At 36.4% G+C, this 24,951-nt stretch overlaps 5 protein-coding genes and 1 pseudogene across 5 annotated transcripts; 3 read left to right on the top strand and 3 right to left on the bottom strand.

The window, feature by feature from the left end:
* Positions 1–2,123: 2,123 nt before the first annotated feature.
* On the top strand, positions 2,124–3,300 carry LOC144545679 (transcription termination factor MTEF1, chloroplastic-like). Its single transcript, XM_078294231.1, has 2 exons — positions 2,124–2,672; positions 2,923–3,300. Exons 1-2 carry the CDS (start codon positions 2,124–2,126, stop codon positions 3,298–3,300), a joined length of 927 nt encoding a protein of 308 aa, XP_078150357.1.
* Positions 3,301–6,218: 2,918 nt separating this feature from the next.
* On the bottom strand, positions 6,219–7,552 carry LOC144545930 (uncharacterized). Its single transcript, XM_078294484.1, has one exon. It carries the CDS (start codon positions 7,522–7,524, stop codon positions 6,352–6,354), a length of 1,173 nt encoding a protein of 390 aa, XP_078150610.1. The 5' UTR covers positions 7,525–7,552; the 3' UTR covers positions 6,219–6,351.
* Positions 7,553–8,873: 1,321 nt separating this feature from the next.
* Positions 8,874–10,907, bottom strand: LOC144545933 (uncharacterized). Its single transcript, XM_078294485.1, has one exon. The coding sequence runs from the start codon at positions 10,865–10,867 to the stop codon at positions 9,710–9,712; it is 1,158 nt and encodes a 385-aa protein (XP_078150611.1). The 5' UTR covers positions 10,868–10,907; the 3' UTR covers positions 8,874–9,709.
* Positions 10,908–14,814: 3,907 nt separating this feature from the next.
* Positions 14,815–15,567, top strand: LOC144545677 (uncharacterized). The gene has a single exon (XM_078294230.1). It carries the CDS (start codon positions 14,815–14,817, stop codon positions 15,565–15,567), a length of 753 nt encoding a protein of 250 aa, XP_078150356.1.
* A 1,365-nt stretch (positions 15,568–16,932) lies between these two features.
* On the bottom strand, positions 16,933–18,247 carry LOC144545932 (uncharacterized; annotated as a pseudogene).
* A 3,922-nt stretch (positions 18,248–22,169) lies between these two features.
* LOC144545676 (uncharacterized) lies at positions 22,170–23,112 on the top strand. Its single transcript, XM_078294229.1, has one exon. The coding sequence runs from the start codon at positions 22,170–22,172 to the stop codon at positions 23,028–23,030; it is 861 nt and encodes a 286-aa protein (XP_078150355.1). The 3' UTR covers positions 23,031–23,112.
* Positions 23,113–24,951: the final 1,839 nt, after the last annotated feature.

Raw genomic sequence — 24,951 nt, 5'->3', positions numbered from 1 at the left:
CTTAAGTCAAAAGTCCTTTATTATATTAAATTTGTGTTAATAAATAAATGGCAACAATTTTCCACGACCAAATTAGTTTAGAGATGTACATTAAAAAATATGTAGTCACTTGATTGCAATTTGAAAATATTTTGTTTAATATAATTATTAGAGTTTTCACTAGGGGGTATATGATTTAAACAAGCCACTTTGTAGAAAATATATATGATTCCCATTTTTAGTTTTTATTTTTATTTTTATTTTGAACTAATATACTTTATCTTCAATGTATTTAGCTATCAGTAATCTGAATTGGATGTTCCAATTAGGTCACAGTGGACAGCATAACACAATCGCCAAAAGTTTCCTTACAGTATCTTTGTATATCTAATATTCGGTGTTTAATTTCAATTAAATGGTGGCTATTATTGCAGTACTGGATATGCATAAACAGGCTTACCAAATGCTGCCCTGAGTTCCTATCAAGATTTGGATTGGGTCTTTTGGATCAGGATCCATTTTGATGTGGTTTTTGTTATGAAAAGCAGGTAAAATTTACCAGTACACCACTCAAAACTTATCAATAAATAGGATTTCAAAAAAAAAAAAATTATCAATAAATAGCAATATCTAATGTTTACGTGACCATCGATAATGTTATCAGATGACAGAAAAAACTTGGAAATCAGTAATTATGTTCTACTGCTACCAGCACAGGAATCAGTTTTTTTTTTTCATCAGGTGACAGTTCTTTACGGAGGATTGTTTAAATTGGCTATTAATTGGTGTGATTTAAATCACAGGAAGTTGGATGAACCATATTGTTTGTGTTAAGTTCAAGTATTATATTTGAAACATTGTTTATCCTGGTAAATCAGAAGCTTTATTTATTTTTTGTACTTATTTATTGTTTAGTTTATATATCTTTTTAACTGGGAAAAGAATGCATAAAAATGGTTCTTCATCCGGCTTGCTGCATGATTTTAAATTCCTAATTAGAAGTTATTAATTACTCAAAATTATTTTGGGTCTGATCGGAATGATCTTTCACGTAAACGAAAAACAGAAATGGAATTGACGCTCAAATTTATTTCTCTTCTTGCGTTTGTATGACATCAATGATATTATTGGTAAATTAAATGAACATTTGGGGCTTTTTGTACTGTCTAAAATTGAATTCTTTCTTTGTATAAAACAAAATGACAGCGCCACAAACTTTTTTCTCCATCTGAAAAGCACTTGATGGGAGTATGCTGATTTCAAATCCTGACATAACTCCTCACATAACTGAGACAAATCCCGGGCAAAGAAATTCATAGCCAATGCAAGCTAGAGCAATCTCAGTTGCCAGATCAGCTTATGATAGTTGATGAACTGAAACAACTATAAACTCACCACGCCATATTCGATATGGATCCATCCTGAAATGGAGTCATAGATCACTGAATCCTCTTCAATTGAGACGTCATATGACATTTTATTGGACAAATTGATGGTTGATGCTGCAGTCTCACATGCAGTGGTTTCTGGTAACAAACATAGATGCCTCCTTCCCTAAATTACTCTATTTGTACCAGAAAAATGATCCAGACCTCAATGAAGTGCCAAACTCAAAAGGGCCTTCTAAAGCAAACTACATAAAAAAGAGGCATGGTCATGGTTGGCTTCCGAAAGGACAATGTCTATTGGAGAGAGAGAGAGAGAGAGCATAGTCTTCTTCGCAAAAAATTGGGATCCATAAGAGCATTTGATAATAATTTGAGGGGGTATTTTTGTTTGATGAATTTTAGAGGAGGGAAAAATGACTAATATATATATTGTTGTTTTACTTGTGCTATTCAGTTTATTACATTATTTAGATTATCAGATCAAACCAAAAGTTAAAAAAGGTTTAGGGGAAATATAGTTTTTCAGAATTTGACACTGCAATAAGCATGAGATAATTATCTAAAGTATTTACAAAGTTTAATTGAAAAAAAAAGGAGCTATCAAAACATGCATAAAATATAACATAGGCCCAAAGCCCATATTGAGCTTAGGTCAAGCCCAACAATTTGTAAGACGAGTTCTCATATGCTCTTTCGACGAAGGTCAAACTTAGTCAAAACCCTTTCAGTTCGTTCAAGCTAGCAGCGGAGTGAAGTATGAGTGTGTTACTGAGGCGACTCCGTTCATCTCCTTCCCTTCATCGTCTCACCACCCCATTCGCCTCCACCATTTATCGGTTTCTCTCCACCGCTACCACTCCAGTGCCGCCGCCTCTAAATCCTCACTTCACACCAGTAGACTACCTCATCCAATCACGCGGACTTACATCTGACGAGGCAATCAGAACATGCCAGAAGATGCAGCTCCTGAGACAGCCCCTCAAATCCCCTCATAAGCCTGATGCTGTGCTCCACTTCCTGAGACAGACCAATGTAACCGAATCGGATATAAGGACTTCCGTGATCCAGGAACCTCGCATCCTCTGCTCTAGTGTGGAGAAGAATTTGAGACCTAATCTGGCAAAGCTCCGAGAAATTGGGTTATCTATTAAAGATATCTCAGGTATGACTTCCTGCTATCCTCGTATGTGGGTATTCAATTTTGTGGCAAAGGTTGACTTCTGGATGCAGGCTCTTGGCTCGGCTGAGACTGTATCTGGGATGCTGAAAAGGGGCATGCCAATCCTCAGTAGCAACTTGGAAAAGGTTGTCGTGCCCAACTTGTCTTTCCTTCAAGAGGAATGTTGTATGTCTCTTCATCAAATTGTCCGGCTAATCAAGTCAAAACCTAGATCGTTCATATCGAGCCTTGAAACTGAATGCTAAGAGGGCCGAGCAGTTGGGGATTGAGCGGTCATCAGGCATGTTTGTGAATGCATTGATTATTGTAAGCGGATTAAGCCAACACATTTTAGAAGCTAAGCTGCTTTACTTGAAGAGTCTTGGGCTTTCACAGGAGGAAGTAGCCCTTATGATTGGTAAAAGTCCTAGTTTGTTGTCGATGCAAGACGAGCTCATTGGCAGAAAAATGGAGTTCCTAATGAAGGAAGCGGGTTGTGGTAAGATTGATGTGGTCCGATATCCAGTTTTGTTCACTCTGAGCTTGGAGAAGCGGCTCATCCCTAGGAACCTTGTCCGGAAGCTTCTCAAGTCGAAAGAGTTTCCAGTGGCAAATCAAGCTATTCTTTCTTTTGTAATATCAACAGAGCAGCAGTTTGTGAAGAAGTTTGTTCTCCCATATCAGTATACTTTTCCAGGGCTTCTACAAGCATATACAGATGCGTGTGCTGGAAAAACTGTTGGTACCGAGTGGTTTAGGAGTATCTCAAGTTGACTATTTTGCAGCTCTAGGTCCTGTATTTAGATTTTATCATGTTTGGTTCATCAGTTTGTTCAATTTGTTCTCTCCTTTTTCTTTGCTCGTTTTGACTTTCAAAAGTGACTCTAACTTTGTAATGGAATTGAAAATTGATATAAACCATTTATTCTGGTGATCTTAAGTGTCTACTATATTGTATTTGTCTTTAATTGGTCATGGATCGATCAATAGCCAATAATTGTTGTAAACAGTTTGTTTAGTGAGCAATGGTTCCACCTCTCCATGTTGTATGGTTTCTTTCAATTAAAGTTATACTTAGTTATTCATCAGTCATGTTGGTACTATTATGGTCATCAAACCATATTGGGTTTAATGAAACAATGGATCTTATAAGTTGTGCAGGCGATTATTGACCTGACCTGACCATATTCTGTTAGGTTGTGCTAGCTGGGTTAATGTGATGTTCTGTCTGGATTCCTGATGGGTTGATCAGATTTTAACCCGCTCACAGTTCTGATAGTCCCGAGAACACTTATAAGCAAGATGTGTTGATCCGAAGGAGTTTTTGGTATATGAATGACAGTGACATTGTGCCTGGCTTAGGTGGCCCTGGAGCAGGTATAAGCAACACCTTGTTCATCATGAAATGTGATGTTGAAATTCATTTGAAAATCGATGCTTAAGACTGAAGGGAGTTACAATAAAGGAGAATTACAAAATCAGTCTGAAAGGAAGGAGCTGAACTCCAGTTTACTTCCTCTACATTTCGAATCCGAATCAGGGATACAGATTTCAAAGCTTTTGTACAGGGAAACTCCCTTGGTTCCCCTTGACACAGTACCGCCTCCTTTTTTTTCTCTCCGATTTCCTTACTTCTAAAGTGGGTAACAACACCTGTCAGCTACGGTTTGAGCATAGCTCTCCTTCCCTCCCTTTCCCTTCACTCTCTACCAATGTTATTAGAACCAGACCGGATGTCGAACCGGTAAAACTTTATGTCAATGGTTCACCGGTTGGACCAATGGGTTAACCGGTTCAACAGCTGGGTTAACCGGCATAACTTATTAATTATTATTTCATAACCAAACTTTTGCTCATAAACTTGTTACCTAATCACCGAAAAAATCAATCAAAAATTAAATTAGCAAATTAATTATTTCTGATGCTCAATTTCATCTCATAAAAACTTCCATCCGAACTGGCCGTGAGAATATTATCCTTGTTACCCTCAAAATTCCATTCTTTCCATGAGATTTCGACAATCAGAATGGGGTCTGAATAACTCAACTAAAACAAAAATAATATATTAGTAATTATTCAACTGACCTATTAGTTCAGTTAATTATTTTATTATTATTTTTTTTTTTTTTTGATAAAAGTGAATAAACCATCGATTTCTTATAAAAGAAACCTACAATGTCATAAGAGTGGGTACCAGACTCTTTAAAATATACATCTAAAATAATACAAACTGCAACATAGCATCACTTATAAAATATACATCTAAAACAATACAAACAGCAACATAGCATCTAACCAAAAGAAGTAAAGATCTCCAAGTAAACACAAAAAAAAACTTGTTCATAAAATAGCATCACTTATTAATTATTATTTCATAACCAAACTTTTGCTCATAAACTTGTTACCTAATCACCGAGGTAGGTAGTGGGCACAGAGCCTGGATCCTCTGAGGTAACTCAAAAATTTTGAGTTCAGATCCAGACCAATCCGGTCCGAGGTGGAATGTACAAAAGCCCATTAATATCCGTGCCAACGAAGATTGGCCGGTTTGGATCTAAACTCAAATTGGAGTTAAAGGGCATCAAGGTTTATGGGTTTTCAGTTAAGACACAAGTTTTCAGAGGTTTTGCAACAACAATGTAATCAATTTTATCTATCGTATTTTAGGGAAGCTTGCAACAAAAATCCAACATTATTGCTTTAATCTAGCATCCATTACTATATTAACTGGCTTAATGCAAATTAAGAATAATACTAGAAGACAATTACAATCACTATTTGAGATATGGTCCCAGAACAGAATGTTCATTCTTGTAATAGCATGGCATGATCAACATGGCAAAAGCTCACCTGACCTGAAAAGGCCACAGGTCCAGACTGATTTTGTAAGTCATCAACCTGACCTGATTTAACCCAATCAACTCATGTCTAGATCTAACCAGTTATCATCCTTCCTCCAATATAAGAAACCCGAAACTAAACACAACAAATATGACAAAGACAACCAATCTAAAGTAAACACTATCAAGATGATGCCAACTTGTCTGGAACAAAAACCGAACAAACTAAATTGAAAATTTACCAACATAATCCATCCCAAACAATCCAGACAACTAACTGACCAAAATCAGAAAGATCCAACCTAACATAATAATACAAGATCTGAAATCCAACAAGATCCTGAAAAGATCTAACCAGTTATCATCCTTCCCTCAACAAAAGCAACCCAAAACCAAACACAACAAAGCTGACAAAGAAAAACCAATCTTAAATCCTTGTCTCCAACTCAGTCAACATAAAAACCGAACAAACTGAAATGAAAATTTGCCTGACCAAAATGGTCCAAACCCCAAAATAATCCAGCCCGCACAACCTAGATACGTAATTGACTAAAATAAAAGAGATCCCACCTAACAAAATAATGCAAGAGCTGAAACCCAACAAGATTCTGAAATGACTCGCATTGATTTGAGTTGAGCTAATTCATCATTTCCCACCTCTGGATATAATATGGAGCATTTCCATGATTGTATCCTGCATAATATTTCTTAACTTACCATTATCTCACCAAATTCGTGGTGTTCCTGCCAAAGAGGCGATTATACATCTAGAATAATTACATGAACAAGCATAAACCAAAGAAATTATGTCTAATGTTGCAATGAAAAATAATCCTACATCATGACATATAAAACAAGCCAAACACGATAATTAGTAATTGACACTCCATAATAATAGCTTAAGGTAACAAGGATTTTACAAAAGCCCTGGAGAAACTAGTTTAGCAGGGTGAGAATTAATAGATCACATCAACAAAAAGACAAATTAACTAGAAGTTTTCTGAAGAAACTTCAAACCTGAAACATTCCCACAACAAGCATCTCTATAGGCTTGGTGAAGCCCTGGAATAGCATGTTCATATGGTAGAACAAACTTCTCCACAAATTTTACCTCAATATATTTCATAAATACTGCAAGTTTTGTCACTGGAAATCCTTTGGACTCAAGTAGCTTCCGAACAAGGATCCGGGGCATGAGTCTCTTCTCCAAGCTTAACATGAGCAGAACTGGATTTTGGACCACATGCAACTTGTCACAAGCTGCTTCGTTTATCAGGAACTCCATTTTGCAGCCTATTAAATTCTCTGAGCTAGTCAACACCTGAGGTGTCTTACAGATTATTGAGTTTAACTCCTCGGATGAAAACCCGAGACTTCTCCAGTAAACCAGTCTTGCATCTATGGTGCTTTCTTTCAAGCTGCTTACGACCTTTAATGCATGCACAAAGATTCCAGATAAACGAGGAACCCCTAACTCCTCTGCCCTTCTCACATTACGTGCCAAAGATTCACGACTAGATGTAATCAATCTTGGAGCAGAACTAATCAGTTGGACAATTTGACGAACAGATAAGCTGCATTGTTGTTGAAGGAACGATAGGTTGGGAATGACAGAAGTTTCAAGGTTTACTGTGAGAATGAAAAAGCTCGTTTTAATGATATGCAATAGTTTGTCCGCAGAACCGACAATCAGCATCCAGAACTGGATCTGTTGCTGCAATTTGGTGTATGAAAACAACCCAGGATTAATTGAAAAGAGAAAAGAAATGTGAGATGGGGAGAAACCAATCTCCTGTAGCTCAGCCATCCTGGGCTTCAAGCACTTCTCCACGCTGTAGCAAAGGAACCGTGCGTCCCGCAATGCGGCGGCTCTGATCTGGGGCTCGGTGATTCCGGCCTGCCTCAGAAATTGGAGCACGGCATCTGGTTTTTGTGGGGATTTGAGGTGGGGTAAGTACCTGGATCTTTGGATTGCTTTGTCGGAGGGGAGGCCGCAAGAGTTGATGAGGTATTCCACAGCAAAATTAGAAGCGGGAGATGCAAAGGGGGCATCTTGCGATGCAGTTGAGAGGAGGCGACAGATGGAGGTGTTGAAAATGGTGCGGAGAGGGGAAAGAGAAGAGCGAAGGTATGAATTTTGCTTGAGAAAAGGAGGCATTGTTGCCTTGTTGGGGTTTTTGACGAGACTCAAGCTGAGACTAGAGAGTGAAAGTTCGGAATGGGTGGCTTCAGGGCTTCAGGGCTTCAGGGCTTCAGGGCTTCAGGCAGCTGATGAATTCGCATGCATTCGATAGATACCTGTTTAAAATTGTGCGTTCTATTCAAATACGGGATAATTTATAAGTTTAATTGTATAAATAAATGTTGACACATATCGAATGGTTGTAACCTTTCCTCTCTACAATTAAAACGATTTGATTTTTTCCTTTCGGTGTATAAATTTATTTCATTTGACTAGGATAAAATTTATTGTAAGTTGATATTCAGTATTATGAAAAATCTAACAAATTGAGGATTTGTTTAGTTGTTACGGAATTATACGAAATGAAATTTCATGGGTACATATTGGTAGGGCCAGACGCGGCGAGAGAAAGGAAAAATGAGGGTTAATTGACTATCATTTTTTTTTTAAATTTTTTATATTTATATATAATTTTTTATATAATTGAAAATAAAATGACATGATACTACAAAATTGACCTCTATTTTCTATAAAAAAAATTTTATATGATTGATCCCCATATGTATTTGAACCTATAGTCTGAAAGTCTAACTCCATTCTTGAATAGGGCTGCTAATGAGCCGAACTGGCTCGTAAATCAATGAGTTGAACAGTTTAATATTTTATATTGAGTCAGGCCCTAAACTTAAAAAAGCCCGAACTCGACTCGACTCAAATTTTGATTTAGAACCAGGCCGAATCCAACCAAAGCGGCTCATGAGCCCATCGATCTCTTGTTCTCCTTCTAATGCCTCTTAAATATTCTCTCTGGAACTTGAATCAAAATTTCGGAAGCACTGATAGATATCTATAGCCAGACTATCTAATTTCTACCCCACTCATTTTAAAATCCTATATTATAAATAAAAATTTCTATAAATAAAAAAATTGTCTTACAGAGAAGGGCAACATCTGTTTTCAATAATTCAAAGCGGATGTTATCATATCCCCACAGATTCATACCAGGTGCAACTTAGCCTGGAGATGTCAAACCTAGAGTCCAAATCATGTCTATTCACTTGCATCAAGATTCGTATTTTTACAGGATTCGAAGCAGCTAAACTGTGAATTTGTTAGGCAGTGGTTAATGATCTCAGACTCAGATAAGATTGTTATGGTATTTGGTAATTTGCGTCCAGTCATTTTGGCATTGATTTTTTTGGATCTTGTTCTAAAAGATATGGTGTACATCCCTTGATATTTTTTATGCATATTATCCAAAAATTGTTACCTCTATTTCAAAAAAAATTTCCAGTAAGCTAGATTCAAGAAATACTCAAGACAAAAAAAAGAAAAAAAAGAAGAAGATAAAATAAATACCAGAAAAGGACAACAAAATAAATGTATAATGAATGTTCTTGAGCTGTCGCGGAAAAGAGGTTCAGGACAGAAGTGTTTCAATCTTTTAAACAAAGCTATCTGTACATGTATCCGAGCTGGGCCCAAATATAGTATGAGTCGGCTCGCAAGCCAAATCGAGCCGGACCGAGTCGAGCCAAGTGTTTACATGTGCTGATCCGAAACTAAACACAAAAAAAGCTAACAAAGAAAAACCAACCTTACCAGAAAATCCTTGTCTCCAACTAAGTCAACACAAAAACCCAACGGACTGAAAAAAAAAATTGCCTGACTAAAATGGTTCAAACCCCAACATAATCCAGTCCGCACAACCTAGAGAAGTAATTGACTAAAATCAGAAAGATCCAACCTAACAAAATAATGCAAGATCTGAAATCCATCAAGATTCAGAAATGGCTCGCATTGATTTAATTTGAGCTAATTCACCATTTCCCACCTCTGAATAAAATATGTGAAGCATTTCCATGATCATGTGCTGCATAATTTTTCTTAACATACCATTCTGTCACTGACTCGTACTATTGTCCGTTGTGTTCTTGTCGAAGAGGTGATTATACATCTAGAATAATTACATGAACAAGCATAACTCCCACATCATAACACATTAAACAATTCAACCCGATAATAAGTAATTGACACTCCACAACAATAGCTTAAGGTAACAAAACATTCTACAAAAGTCCGGGAGAAACTTGTATAGCAGGGCGAGAATTAATAAACCAAATCAACAAAAAGAGTAAACATTAAATTAACTAAAAGTTTTCTAAAGAAGCTTCAAACCTGAAATATTACCAGAACAAGCATCTCTATAGGCTTGGTGAAGCCCTGGAATAGCATGTTCATACGGTAAAACAAACTTCTCCACAAATTTTACCTCATTTAATACCATGCATGAGGCAACTTCTTTCACTGGAAATTGTTTAGACTCCAGTAGCTTCCGGACAAGGATTCGGGGCATGAGCCGCTTCTCCAAGCAGTACGTAAGCAGAACTGGATTTTGAACAACACGCAACTTGTCGCAAACAGCTTCTTTTATCAGGAACTCCATTTTGCAGCCTATTACATTCTCTGAGCAACCCAACAACTGAGGTGTTTTACAAATTATTGAGTTTAATTCCTCGGGTGAAAACCCAAGACTTCTCCAGTAAAGAAGTCTTGCATCTATAGTGCTTTCTTTCAAGCAGCTTACCACAATCAATGCATTCACAAAATTTCCAGATGAACGAGGAACCCCTAACTCCTCTGCCCTTCTCACGTTACTCAACAAAGATTCATGACTTGATGTAATCAACCTTGGAGCAGAATTAATCAGTCGGACAATTTGACGAACAGTTAAGCTGCATTGTTGTTGAAGGAACGATAGGTTTGAAATGACGGAAGTTTCAAGGTTTGCTGTGAGAAGGAAAAAGTTCCTTTTACAGAGATGCAATAGTTTGTCCACAGAACCGACAATCGGCATCCAGAACTGGATCTGTTGCTGCAATTTGGTGGATTGAAATGACCGTGGATAAATTGAAAAGAGGAGAGAGATGTGAGATGGGGAGAAACCAATCTCCTGTAGCTCAGCCATCCTGGGCTTCAAGCACTTCTCCACGCTCAAGCAAAGAAACTGTGGGTCCCGCAATGCAGCAGCTCTGATCTGGGGTTCGGTGATTCCGGCCTGCCTCAGAAATTGGAGCACGGCATCTGGTTTTTCTGGGGATTTGAGGTGGGGTAAGTACCTGGATTTTGCGATTGCTCTGTCGGAGGGGAGTCCGCAAGTGTTGATGAGGTATTCCACAGCAAAATTAGAAGCGGGTGATGCAAAGGGGGCATCTTGGGATGCAGTTGAGAGGAGGCGACAGATGGAGGTGCTGAAAATGGCGCGGAGAGGGGAAAGAGAAGAGCGAAGGTATGAGTTTTGCTTGAGAAAGTGAAGCATTGTTAGGGTTTTTGACGGGAGTCAAGCTGCTGAGCGGAGTAACTGGAGGAGCGAAGAGAGTGCTGGGTGGGCTTCAGAATCAGACAGTTCAAATTCTTTTAGTACAAATCTTAAAGCAACAATAATACGGATTCATTTTAAATAAACTGAAATCTTAATTAATATGAGAGAATACAGCTCTCTTTTGATATCCGGTGCGGACCATTCGATATATACCTGTTAAAATTTGTGCGTTCTATTCAAATACGGAACAATTTATAAGTTCAATTTATAAGCTCAATAATATGAAAAATCTAACAAATTGAGGATATTTTCGTTTGTCACGAAATTATGCGGGATGAAATTTTACGGTACATGAACCCCTAATTTAATTTGTGGCATGATATTAATGAAAATAGTTATGGAAATGTACTTGATATCAATAGAATTATTCTTTTTAATAATTATTAAGATAATTAAATTGAATTAAACAATAACAAACAATACTTATTAACTATTAATTATTATGTCATAGTCAAACTTTTGCTCAAACTAGTTACCCAGTCTGCGAAAAAATCAATTAGAAATAAAATTACAAAATTAATTATTACTGATGCTTAATTTGCTTGAAATAAAATACAAATATGTATTTGACTATTTGTATATAAATTTTGTTATATTGAAAATTATTGTAGTTTATTATATATTATAAATTATTATAATATAACAATAAATATTATAAAAGATTAGCATATAAATTGATAATGGCACAACTCAAAATTATTGGATGTTATTTTATAATATCTCAAACATGACTTTTTTAGTTGCTAATAGAACCAAATTGATAATGGCAGAGGACCAGCAGTCGCCCGATAACTCAGATGATTCTATGGATGATCATACATCGATTGCAGTTTTGATTCGGAGTATGAGGACTAGGAGGGCGAGGCAGCCGTTCACTCCTTCTAACTATTAGGTTGTAGTATTCATTTTTTTTTTACTATAGTGATGTCAGATACTGTGATTTGTTATATCAGGATGTTTATTTTGTCAGATACAGTTTATTTATCATACTATTCCGCTTTTTATCTTTTATCATTTTAGCGTCACAGTAAAATTTAAACGTAACGGCATGTTAATTTCTTTCGACAAAAGTAAAATATTTTCAAAATAAGAGACAAAAAACAATTACAACTATTTTTAAAACAACAAAAAACAACAAATAAATCAAAACCAAAAACACAATAAATCAAAACAAAAAAAAAATAATTGGGTGGCCGCAGCCCCTAGAAGCGGCCATGGCCGCATCCCGTAGAAGCGGCCCAAAATTCTGCCCGCTTTTCCTAGATGCAGCCACTTAAAAGGTAGCCGCTTCTAAGGGATGCGGTCATGTCATTTTTATAATTTCTACAGAAAAATGGTGTTTTGATTTATTATTTTTTGAATAATGGTATATTTAAAAATTTCGGCCTGAGGGGACATGGACTCATGAAGAGCGGAGTCCATACTAGGTGTTGACACCATGCATGGTTGAGTCTTAAGTCAAAATGTCCAGCCTATGTTAAAGTCTATTGATAAATAACCAACAATATTTGCTACAAATAAAATTAATTAATTTTGATAATTTAATCATCCCATTTGAAAGTAGTTGATTATAGTTAGATTTGAGTGCTTTCTTCGCCTTTTGTTTATTTCCTTCTTATTTTCTTCTGAAATAATGTATTTTCTTGTCGTGAGCTCGCTAATTTGCTGATCTCAACTTGATGCTGAAATTAAACCATGATGAAGAGCACAATTACCTCATTCAAGATTTCAACTATTATTATTTTTGTTAGTACCAATATCAGTAATCTAATTTTATTATATTGGCTAACTATTATATTTTTACTGGCATGGATCAACTAATGGAGTTTGAGCTTTGAGCTTGATTAACGCCATCTTCTCTCCGAAGTTAATCAAGTAGATTTGGAACTTTTGGTAGTCGTCTTATTTACAATTTACAACAGAATAGGTATCCAAAAAAGTTTGATCAACATCAGTACCCTTTTTATTTTTAGGGTTAATTTCCTATTTACCCTCCAAAACTTGTTCACTTTCCTATTTACCCTTGTACTATTTATTATATCTAATATATCCTTCAACTTTGATTATCTTTTTCTATTTACCCATAGAGTTTATTATTCATTTATAACTATTGTCTAATTCATTTTTTCCCATTATGCCCTTACTCTTTCTCTATCATTTAAATGAACAAATATCTAAGCAAACTGTTTTTTAATATGCTTAATATTTGTGTGTATCACTGTGATAAAGTCTGAACCAAGCTCAGTTTTGATACCGTTTCTAAAAATCAGCATTAGTTTCAGTATTCAAAATTGACAAGCCGAATATATAAGATTCAACGAGTTTGGATTATTTTCTGCTGTATACCTTCAGTTTCATCTAGTTTTAGCGAAGATATAACGTCTTGTATAAACTCCTTATTATTATTATTTATTTATTTTTAGGTAAATGTAGGTGAGGCCCATATTTAATTTCATTATAATTAGTTACATGTGTTTTGTAAAATAAGTAGAAAATAAGGAACTCAAAACATTTGAGTAATAAAACGAAAAAGAAAATATGTGGTGAACTCAAAACATGAAAAACATAAAATAATGACTTGTTGTCCTTAGTGCCTGTTTTGTTTGTGAGCCTCTTCATTGATGGTACATTATCCTCTCTAGTACCGCCTGTGCCTTTTGGTTGGAACCGCCCAGTCTTGTTCCAGTGTATACCAGCTGCACCGTGATATTTGTGGGGTACCAGAAATTGATTGGAATTCCTTCCTAAGGTGTAATGAGTCGTGTACATATCACTTGGGCTTGTCCTTCTGCTGACATAGCACAATACTTCCAATTTTGATACGGGCCAAATTTGATAATTTTGATAAGACATTCTCAAACATTGTACGATGGTAACCTCAATTGATCAAATATCTCATGTACCAGTTCATCCACTTTCTAGGCTTGATCTCTGAAATTCCTGGAGCACCTCTCCCTCCATAATACAAATTGTGATATAAGCATATCTGACCTTGCCTCTTTCAGTATTTCTCTGTGTGTGATTACTTGCGTCGGTGGTACCTGCAGGTCCACGATTGCTTCCCTGTTCGGTTTCTTTTGTGCCAGAATCATATAGAAGAGTTAAAATGCATCTATTGAACATATGGTCAACTGTTTCATTGAACGACTTACAAAAGATACACCAGTTTAGCATTTGAAATCCCCTTTTAGTTAAATTCCCAATTGTCAAAAAAGCTTGCAACGGCAAAAAATCTCACAGCCAAAAAACTTGCAAGGGAGCTGACGATAAAAAAAACAAGGACCCACAGTAGAGACAGCAGGACATGGAGAGCAAGAACGATAGGGGAAACGGAGAAATGAGGAGAACGAGGATCTGATCCACCAAATTCCATAATTAATAAAGAAATAAAAAAAATAGAAAAGGGTATTTTTATCTTTTATCTTTTTAACCAGAATAAATCAACAATTTTATTTAATTTAACTAGAGTAAATTCCAGAGTTATTGTCTAAGGGGTAAAAAAGAAAGAATTTAAAGAGTTGAGAGATAAATTAGATAAATTCAAGTGTTGAGGGATAAATAAGAAATTAGACAAGACTGTGAGGGTATACCAAAAATTAACCCTTATTTTTATTTTTACTTTTGAAATTTGCGTTTAAAAGTGTATGTCGTTTTCGTATTTAATAGCAAACGTTAACATAGGCCCAAAGCCCATGTGAGCATAACTTAGGCCCAAAATAGAAATTAGAAATTGAATTGAATTAGAAATCGCGAATCCACTTCTGCATTCACTTGTCATCTGCGCTACCGACGAAGGTCAAACTTGGTCAAAACCCTTCCAATTCAAATTTTCAATTCTTCGCTAACAACTTTCCATCGGGCAGCGCAGTGCAAAAGAGAGTGTGATGCTGAGACGACTCCGTTCATCTCCTTCCCTTCATCATCTCACCACCCCATTCGCCTCCACCATTTATCGGTTTCTCTCCGCCACTACCACTCCAGCGCCGCCGCCTCTAAATCCTCACTTCGCACCAGTAGACTACCTCATCCAATCGTGCGGCGGACTTACTTCTGACAAGGCTATTAGAACATTCGAGAAGATGCAGCACCAGAAACGGACCCTCAAATGCTCTGATAAGCCCGATGCTGTGCTCCGTTTCCTGAGACAGACCGGCGTAACGGAATCGGATATAAGGACTGCCGTGATTCGGGACCCTCACATCCTCTTCTCTAGTGTGGAGAAGAACATGAGACCTAATCTGGCCAAGCTCCGAGAAATTGGCTTGTCCACTGAAGGTATCTCAGATTTCATTTCCCGCTATCCTCGTATGTGGGCATTCAATTTTGTGGCAAAGATTGACTTTTGGATGCAGGCTCTTGGCTCGGCTGAGATTGTATCTGTGATCCTGAAAAAGGGTGGGTCGATCCTCGGTAGCAATTTAGAAAAGGTTATTGTGCCTAACTTGTCTTTCCTTCAAGAGGAATGTTGCATAATTCCTAATCAAATTGGTCGGTTGATTAAGTTGAATTCTAGATTGATCACAATGAAGCTTGAAACTTTGAAACTGGATGCTAAGAGGGTCGAGGAATTGGGGATTGAGCGGTCATCAGGCATGTTTGTGAGGGCATCATCACATGTGATGTTGGAATTCATTTGAAAATTGTGATTGTTGATGCTTAAGACTGAAGGGAATTACAATAAAGGAGAATTACAAAATCAGTCTGAAAGGAAGGAGGCAAACTCCGGTTTATTTCCTCTACATTCCGAATCTGAATCAGGGATACAAATTTCAAAGCTTTTGTATAGGGAAACTCCCTTGGTTCCCCTTGACACAGTAGCGCTTCCTTTTTTTTCTCTCTCCGATTTTCTTACTTCTAAAGTGGGTTAACAACACCGGTAAGCTGCGGTCTGAGCGGAGCTCCCTTTCCCTTCACTCTCTAGCAATGTTATCAGAACCGGACCGGATGTTGAACCGGTAAAACTTTGGGTCAACGGTTCACCGGTTGGACCGATGAGTTGACCGATTCAACTGCTGGTTTTCTATGTACCATATATTTTTTTTCTATTTCTATGCATTTTATCTATTTATCTTATATATACAATTCTTTTTACCTGTTTCTTTACTTGTAATTATCACTGTGACAACCAAAAAGAATGCAAAAGATACCCAATTATATATGCATTGGCACAGGAGCAGAACCGGAACTTATACACAGATCAGCACAAGGCCTAGATGGAAAGTCTGATCTTGAATTCTTGATGCAGACGGAAATTACCAGTGAGATTACCAGTTTGTTTCAGATCACATAGAATTCACAATATTAGAGAGTTGTAAGCCTGTGACAGTGCATCACTCTATTATTATTATTTATTGATTTTCATATGTAACATGTAACATTTCGATTTCATATTATTTACTGATTTTCATATGCAACATTTGATATATTGAAACTTTGTAACCGGATGACAAAGCTCGTGTCTTCATTAATGAAAATTGCCAATTTAAAATTGGAGTCCCTGGCCTCCATTTTTCCTTCGCAAAAAGGAAAAAAGAAAAACGTGTGTATTATGGATCAGTGGCCACTGTTAGATAATTTTACACAGGACCAGTTAAGAATTGATGTTGGATTTTATCAATGCTAATTTGGATTTATTTTGTTTGATTTGGTTATAACTTATTACTGATACCGAACAAAAATAATCTCCCACATCATGACAACTCATAATGCATAATATGTCTAATGACAACTCATACCACACAACCTAGATAGGTAATTTCCATGATTGTATCCTGCATAATATTTCTTAACATACCATTATCTCACAAACTCATACTATTGTCTGTGCCTCCGTGGTGTTCCTGCCAATGTGGCAATTATACATCTAGAATAATTACATGAACAAGCATAAACCAAAGAAATTATATCTAATGCTGCAATGAAAAAGAATCTTACATCATGACATATAAAAAAAGCCAAACACAATAATTAGTAATTGACACTCCATAATAATAGCTTAGGTAACAAGGATTTTACAAAAGCCCTGGAGAAACTAGTTTAGCAGGGTGAGAATTAATAAACCACATCAACAAAAAGACAAATTAACTAGAAGTTTTCTGAAGAAACTTCAAATCTGAAACATTCCCAGAACAAGCATCTCTATAGGCTTGGTGAAGCCCTGGAATAGCATGTTCATATGGTAGAACAAACTTCTCCACAAATCTTACCTCAATATATTTCATAAATACTGAAAGTTTTGTCACTGGAATTCCTTTGGACTCAAGTAGCTTCCGGAGAAGGATCCGGGGCATGAGTCTCTTCTCCAAGCTTAACATGAGCAGAACTGGATTTTGGACCACATGCAACTTGTCACAAGCTGCTTCGTTTATCAGGAACTCCATTTTGCGGCCTATTAAATTCTCTGAGGAACACAACACCTGAGGTGTTTTACAGATCATTGATTTTAACTCCTCGGGTGAAAACCCAAGACTTCTCCAGTAAAGGAGTCTTGCACCTATAGTGCTTTCTTTCAAGCAGCTTACCACAATCAATGCATGCACAAACATTCCAGATTAACGAGGAACCCCTAATTCCTCAGCCCTGCTCACTTTACTCAACAAAGATTCATGACTAGATGTAATCAACCTTGGAACAGAATTAATCAGTCGGACAATTTGACAAACAGATAAGCTGCATTGTTGCTGAAGGAATGATAGGTTGGAAATGACAGAAGTTTCAAGGTTTACTGTGAGAAGGAAATAGTTCCTTTTAATGATATGCAATAGTTTGTCCACAGAACCGACAATCGACATCCAAAACTGGATCTGTTGCTGCAATTTGGTGGATTGAAATGACCGTGGATAAATTGAAAAGAGGAGAGAGATGTGAGATGGGGAGAAACCAATCTCCTGTAGCTCAGCCATCCTGGGCTTCAAGCACTTCTCCACGCTCAAGCAAAGAAACTGTGGGTCTCGCAATGTGGCGGCTGTAATGTGGGGCTCAGTGATTCCAGCCTGCCTCAGAAATTGGAGCACGGCATCTGGTTTTTCTGGGGATTTGAGGTGGGGTAAGTACCTGGATCTTTGGATTGCTCTGTCGGAGGGGAGTCCGCAAGAGTTGATGAGGTATTCGACAGCAAAATTAGAAGCGGGAGATGCAGAGGGGGCATCTTGGGATGCAGTTGAGAGGAGGCGACAGATGGAGGTGTTGAAAATGGCGCGGAGAGGGGAAAGAGAAGAGCGAAGGTATGAATTTTGCTTGAGAAAAGAAAGCATTGCCGTTGTAGTAGGCTACTTGTTCCAGTGTTTTGAGGTTTTTGACAACAGTCAAGCTGCTGAGAGGAGTAATAAGAGAAGCGAAGAGAGGGAAAATTTGGAATGGGTCGGTTCTTTTTATTTGGTTTTAATTGAAACAAATGTATTACATTTAAAACGGGTTGATTTCTTTTTAATTTATTTCATTTGGTTCATATAAAATTTATTGTGATCTGATTTTTCAAGGTTTGGACATTTTTAGGGTTAGATTTTTTTTTTATAACTTTTTTAAATCATTCCGTAAATAATTATAGATTGTTTTTTTATTGGTTGGTTGTGTATTAGTTTTCATGCAATTTAAAACTATTTGATGTTCTATTAAAATTCTTTTGGAATGAGTGAAAGGAATTACAAAATCAGTCTGAAAGGAAAGAGGTGACCTTCGGTTTACTTCCTCTACATTCCCGAATCCGAATCAGGGATACAGATTTCAAAGCTTTGTACATGGAAACTCCCTTGGTTCCCCTTGACACAGTACCGCTTCTATTTTTGTCTCCGATTTCCTTTTAAAGTGGGTCAACAACACAGGTAAGCTGCGGTCTGAGCAGAGCTCCCCTTCCAAGATTCGCATCGTCTGCCCTCTGGGTGCAGGAAATTCCTGCCCCCAGAGTCACTGCAGGGTGGGACCGGTTACTGTTAAAGGAGCTAATTATTGTTACTTTTTAAAATGAGGGTCCACCCCACAGTGACTCTGGGAGCAGAAATTTTCTGCCCCCAGGGGAACAGACGATTTGATTCCCCCCTTCCGTCCCTTTCCCTTCACTCTCTAGTCTCTAGTCACTTCTTTCTTCGCTCCTCCAGTTACTCTGAAGTCTGAACTGGAGGGAGCAAAGGGTCCATGTCGGTGTCGACCATTCGATAACACGTTAAATTTTTATGTTTGATTTAATTACCAGACAATTTATATTTTTAATTGCATGAACTAATTTTGATACAAATTGAACCGTCCATATCGAATTAAATTTGATATGATTTCCGTTAAAATCCTGCTCCCTACAATTAAAACAATTTGATTTTTCATTTTATTTCGTGTGAATCAGATGAAATTAATGATATTTGATTTTCAACTTTTGGTTTGATATGATAATGTTAAAAATCTACCAAATTGAGGATATGTTTAGTTGTTGCGGAATTATGCATGATGAAATTACGAGTACAAAAATTACTAAATTAATTTGCAGGAATCCATATTTATGATATAGACAAATAGTTATATAAATCGTGAGAGTAGTTATGGGAAATCCATATTTATGACTCTAACTGTGATTACCTATCCAATATTATTGCTTTAATCTAGCATCCATTACTATATTAACTGGCTTAATGCAATCTAAATTAAGAATAATACTAGAAGACTATTACAATCACTATTTGAGATATGGTCCCATGAACAAAATGTTCATTCTTGTAAGAGCATGGCATGATCAACATGGCAAAACCTCACCTGACCTGAAAAGGCTACAGGTCTAGACTAATTTTGTAAGTCATCAACCTAACCTGATCTAACCCAATCAACTCATGTCTAGATCTAACCAGATATCATTCTTCCCTCAACAAAAGCAACCCAAAACCAAACACAACAAAGCTAACAAAGAAAAACCAATCTTAAATCCTTGTCTCCAACTCAGTCAACACAAAAAGCGAACAAACTGCACAACCTAGATAGGTAATTGACCAAAATAATAGAGATTCCACCTAACAAAATAATGCAAGATCTGAAACCCAACAAGATTCTGAAATGACTCGCATTGATTTGAGTTGAGCTAATTCATCATTTCCCACCTCTGGATATAATATGAAGCATTTCCATGATTGTATCTTGCATAATATTTCTTAACATATCATTATCTCACCAACTCATACTATTATATTTGTCCGTGCCTCTGTGGTGTTCCTGCCAAAGAGGCAATTATACATCTAGAATAATTACATGAACAAGTATAAACCAAAGAAATTATGTCTAATGCTGCAATGAAAAAGAATCTTACATCATGACATATAAAAAAAAGCCAAACACAATAATTAGTAATTGACACTACATAATAATAGCTTAAGGTAACAAGGATTTTACAAAAGCCCTCGAGAAACCAGTTTAGCAGGCTGAGAATTAATAAACCACATCAACAAAAAGACAAATTAACTTAAAGTTTAGAAGGCTCAGATTTACTCTCATCCGGTCAGGATTCGGGATGACAGAGGGGACAGGATTATTTGTGCTTGAGATGAGTGCCAATCCATTTTCGGACCGTCCGATTCAATTCTATTCAGTCAGGTAACCTGAGAGGATACGAATTCAAGCTGGGAAGTCGGAATAGTTTTAATTGGAGCAAATTATATTACATTTAAAAATTAAAAGGGTTTAATTTTTTCATTTGGTTGAGATTAAATTTATGGTAATCTAATTATTCAATGTTCGGACATTTTTAGCGTTAGAATTTTTTTTGTAAACGCTTTCTTAAATCATGTAAAAAAAAAAAAATAGAGAGTATTTTTCTTATGGATTGGCTGTGTATGAAAATTAATACACAACCAACCTATAAAAATAAACTAGATGGCTATAATATATTTTTTATTATTTCTGATGCTTAATTTGCTTGAAATAAATTAGCAAATTAATTAAATTTGCTCCTAAACTTGCTTATATTCAAAATTATTGTTGTCTATTGAATATTCTATATTATTTTAAAATGACAACATATACTATAAATTAGCATGTAATTGATAATGACACAACTCAAAATGATTGGCTGTTATTTTAACATATCTCAAACAATGAGCTTCTTAGTTGCTAATAGGTCAAATTCTCACTGTTTGCAACAACATAAAGTGAAAACAAAGTAAAAATAAGAGAGAGAGAGCACCTAAAGAGAAAACACCTAACGTCTCGTCTCCATCGTGTTAAAAAAAATAAAGATAAAGAAATAGCTCCAGATAGTTTTTTTTTATTTTTTTTATTTAAACTAGGATGGGAAAAAAAGAATGAAAAAAGAAAACTCAATTTCATCTAATAAAAACTTCCATCCAAACGGGCCGTGAGAATTTTATCCTAGTTACCTCAAATTCCATTCTTCCCATGAGATATTGGCAATCAGAACGGGGCCTGAATAACTCAACGAAAACAAAAATAGTATATCAGTAATTATTCAACTAATTAGTTTTTTTTTTTTTGATAAAAGTGAATAAACCATCGATTCCTTATAAAAGAAACCTACAATGTCATAGGAGTCAGTACCAAACCTCTGGTAGACCCTTTAAGAACAAGTTACAAATGTAAAACATCTAAAACAATACAATCTACAACATAGCATCTAACCTAAAGAAGCAAAGATCTCCAACTAAACCCAAAAAAAACTATGATATTGCAAAACAACCCCTTATAAGCAAATTAGTTTCTTTTATATAAACAAAAATAAATAAATTTGATTTCACTTGAATATAACTCTCTTAAAAGAGGGGTAGGCAGTAGGCACGGAGACCCTGGATACTGAGGTAACTCAAATTTTGAGTTCAGATTGGACGGTTTGGATTTAAACTCAAAATTAGAGTTGAAGGGCATCTAGGATTATGGGTTTTCAGTTAAGTTACAAGTTTTCAAAGGTTTTGCATCAACTATGTGACCAATTTTAGCAATTGTATTTTTAGGAAATTGCCTACGGGCTTGCAGTAAAAAAAAACACCTTTTAAAAAAAATTAAGAATCACAAAGCCTGCCACCAAGCTTCTGACCAGGGCTTAAATTAGATTGACAAAGAGTTGTACCAGCGCAGCTCAAGAGAAAAGGTTTCTCCATCTACAACTTTGATGGTAAGACGATCATTCCAGTGTCTACAGTAGTTTCTGGTTTACTATATTATTGCTTTAATCAAGCATCCATTACTATATTAACTAGCTTAATGCAATCTAAATTAAGAATAATACTAGAAGGCTATTACAATCACTATTTGAGATATGGTCCCAGAACAGAATGTTCATTCTTGTAAGAGCATGGCCAAGCTCCGAGAAATTGGGTTATCTATTGAAGATATCTCAGGTATGACTTCCCGCTATCGTCATATGTGGGTATTCAATTTTGTGGCAAAGGTTGACTTCTGGATGCAGGCTCTTGGCTCGGCTGAGATTGTATCCCTAATGCTGAAAAAGGGTGCGTCAATTCTCGGTAGCAACTTGGAAAAGGTTGTCATGCCCAACTTGTCTTTCCTTCAAGAGGAATGTTGTATGTCTCATCATCAAATTGTCCGGCTAATTAAGTCGAATCCTAGATTGTTCACATTTAGCCTTGAAACTTTGAAACTGAATGTTAAGAGGGCCGAGCAGTTGGGGATTGAACGGTCATCAGGCATGTTTGTGAATGCATTGATTACTGTAAGCGGATTAAGCCAACACATTGTAGAAGCTAGGCTGCTTTACTTGAAGAGTCTTGGGCTTTCACAGGAGGAGGTAGCCCTTATGTTTGGTAAAAGTCCTAGTTTGTTGGCGATGCAAGAGGAGCTCATTGGCAGAAAAATGGAGTTCCTGATGAAGGAAGTGGGTTGTGGTAAGATTGATGTGGTCCGATATCCAGTTTTGTTCACTCTGAGCTTGGAGAAGCGGCTCATCCCTAGGAACCTTGTCCGGAAGCTTCTTAAGTCAAAAGAGTTTCCAGTGGCAAATCAAGCTATTATTTCTTTTGTAATATTAACAGAGCAGCAGTTTGTGAAGAAGTTTGTTCTCCCATATCAGTATGCTTTTCCTGGGCTCCTTCAAGCATATGTTGATGTGTGTGCTGGAAAAAATGCTGGTACAGAATGGTTTAAGAGTATCTCAAATTGACTCTTAACTATGTAATAGAATACGAGATTGATCTAAACCATTTATTCTGTTAAGCTCTAGTGTCAACTATTGTACTTTTCTTGAATAGCTCTTTTCACATCATTACTTTCTCATCCTGTGTACTTAGGATTGCAAAACTATTGCTTATTGCTTTTCAAACAATGAATCGAGCATGTACCTATGGCTGAAGGTTCTCAGGCTCTACCTTGTGAAACTATTCCTGGTCATGAGTCTGTAATTTTTTTTTCCAAGGAGCAATAGTAATTCTTATAACTTGATCTTGGAACTCTTGACCTGACCTAACTCATCCCTGTTAAGATTGAACTGGTCAGGTTAATGGAAAAATCCGCAATAGTATTCCTTTATTTATTTTGTTTAGTTATGTTGAAAGTCCCTATTGCTTTATTTTAGATTTGTCATCGAAGCATCAAAACTTGATAACTTTAACATGTTTACTGTGCAGATTGACATGAGAGCACTTTTAAGCGGGATGAGTTGATGATCACTGAACGTGGGTTCATGGTTGAGTCTTTAAGTCAAAAGTCTTTTATGTTAAATTTTGTTGATAAATCTGTTTATATCCTAAATCTGTTTGTGCCGGTGCTCATCTAACAGATCTACAATTAAAACGTTTTCTTTTTCAGTTTATTTCATTTAGTACTGATAAAATTTATGACAACTAGTTTTTCAACTTTTGGTTGATAATCTGAAAATTTTAATAAACTGAATAGATGAACTCAAACAATAAACTATATTAGTAATTATTCAACTGACCGGTTTGTTCAGACAATTAGATTAAGTTAAAGAAAATAAAAATTTGAATTCGCTTGAATATTTCTCTTAAAAGTGGTAAGCACCGGAATAATTCCAACTGTAAGCACAGGTCGAAGATAACCTGGTTTGGAAATGGGATTCATCAGGTGTGTGTTTGCATATGATATGCTAAATGACCGACAACGACAAAGTTATTTGCATATATGTTGCTGAGGAGAAGAACACTTACACAAGATGTTTTGAGGAGAAGAAATATATACTGAGATTTAGGATGTGTATTGTGTCAGAACTGTCCGATTGAATCGGCTCTGCATTTATTTTTTCGGTGCCCATACACTGTGCATGTTTGGTGGTTACTATCCTCTAAGCTGAGCTTTCAAATCTTCAAGCCTCAGATGACGGTGGAACTTATATGGCATGAGTCGTTGGCAGCCTATAAAAAATCAGCTAATGGAGGAGTGGCTACTTGGATTTTGTGGTCTGTCTGTGTCACTTGGTTCCTTTGGAAGAAAAGAAATGAGCGAGTATTCAGAGGTGATAGGACAGTCAAATATTTTCTTATCTGTAGCTGAAATGTAGAAGTTGTGTTAGAATGAATCCAGGGGATGCGGATAATAGCACCTTAACATTGTAATTGTTCTGAATTCAGTAGCAATACACATCGGGCAGTATCTGCCATGCTTTCACAACAAACAAAAAAAAAAAAACAGCAGGAGATGGGAGAGCGACTATGTCACCAGTCTTCCTGGCCGTTCGATTACAAGAATATTGCTGCAAATGGATGGGTGTGATCTGTTTGTACCATAACATTGAATGCAGCTACACGGCAAACAAATATTTTGTGGGTACGGATGTGTGGGCCGTGCAAAATTTATTCATCTTTCGTACATAATTTTCACGAACAAAATATGCGTATCTTTTCCTGTAATTAATAAGAATAAATGTAGTATTTTGTGAACCCTTTCACTTTACGGTTTGTGATTTACTCTCAGCCGCTTTGAGATTCAAGCCATAACAGGGGTTAGTATTATTTGAGCTTTGAGATTCGTGCAAAGTAAAAAAGAACTGTCTGAATCCACTAATTATAAACTACTCCATTTTACAGTACCGAGAAGGATGTGAATTCTTTAATTATACCTTTGCCTTT

This window comes from Carex rostrata, chromosome 28, assembly GCF_964058835.1.
Source record: "Carex rostrata chromosome 28, lpCarRost1.2, whole genome shotgun sequence".
In the NCBI taxonomy this organism is placed as follows: domain Eukaryota; kingdom Viridiplantae; phylum Streptophyta; class Magnoliopsida; order Poales; family Cyperaceae; genus Carex; species Carex rostrata.
Note: the sequence above shows the minus strand (reverse complement) of the source record. Positions and strands in the feature narration are given on the sequence as shown.

What these genes read in the sequence shown, in the direction of transcription:
- LOC144545676 (XM_078294229.1), top strand. Translation starts at nt 22,170, where the DNA reads ATGGTCCCAGAACAGAATGTTCATTCTTGTAAGAGCATGGCCAAGCTC.
- LOC144545677 (XM_078294230.1), top strand. Translation starts at nt 14,815, where the DNA reads ATGCTGAGACGACTCCGTTCATCTCCTTCCCTTCATCATCTCACCACC.
- LOC144545679 (XM_078294231.1), top strand. Translation starts at nt 2,124, where the DNA reads ATGAGTGTGTTACTGAGGCGACTCCGTTCATCTCCTTCCCTTCATCGT. An exon ending in TCAGTAGCAACTTGGAAAAG is followed by an intron (nt 2,673 to 2,922) that starts GTTGTCGTGCCC and finishes GGGCTTTCACAG; the next exon opens with GAGGAAGTAGCCCTTATGAT.
- LOC144545933 (XM_078294485.1), bottom strand. Translation starts at nt 10,867, where the DNA reads ATGCTTCACTTTCTCAAGCAAAACTCATACCTTCGCTCTTCTCTTTCC.
- LOC144545930 (XM_078294484.1), bottom strand. Translation starts at nt 7,524, where the DNA reads ATGCCTCCTTTTCTCAAGCAAAATTCATACCTTCGCTCTTCTCTTTCC.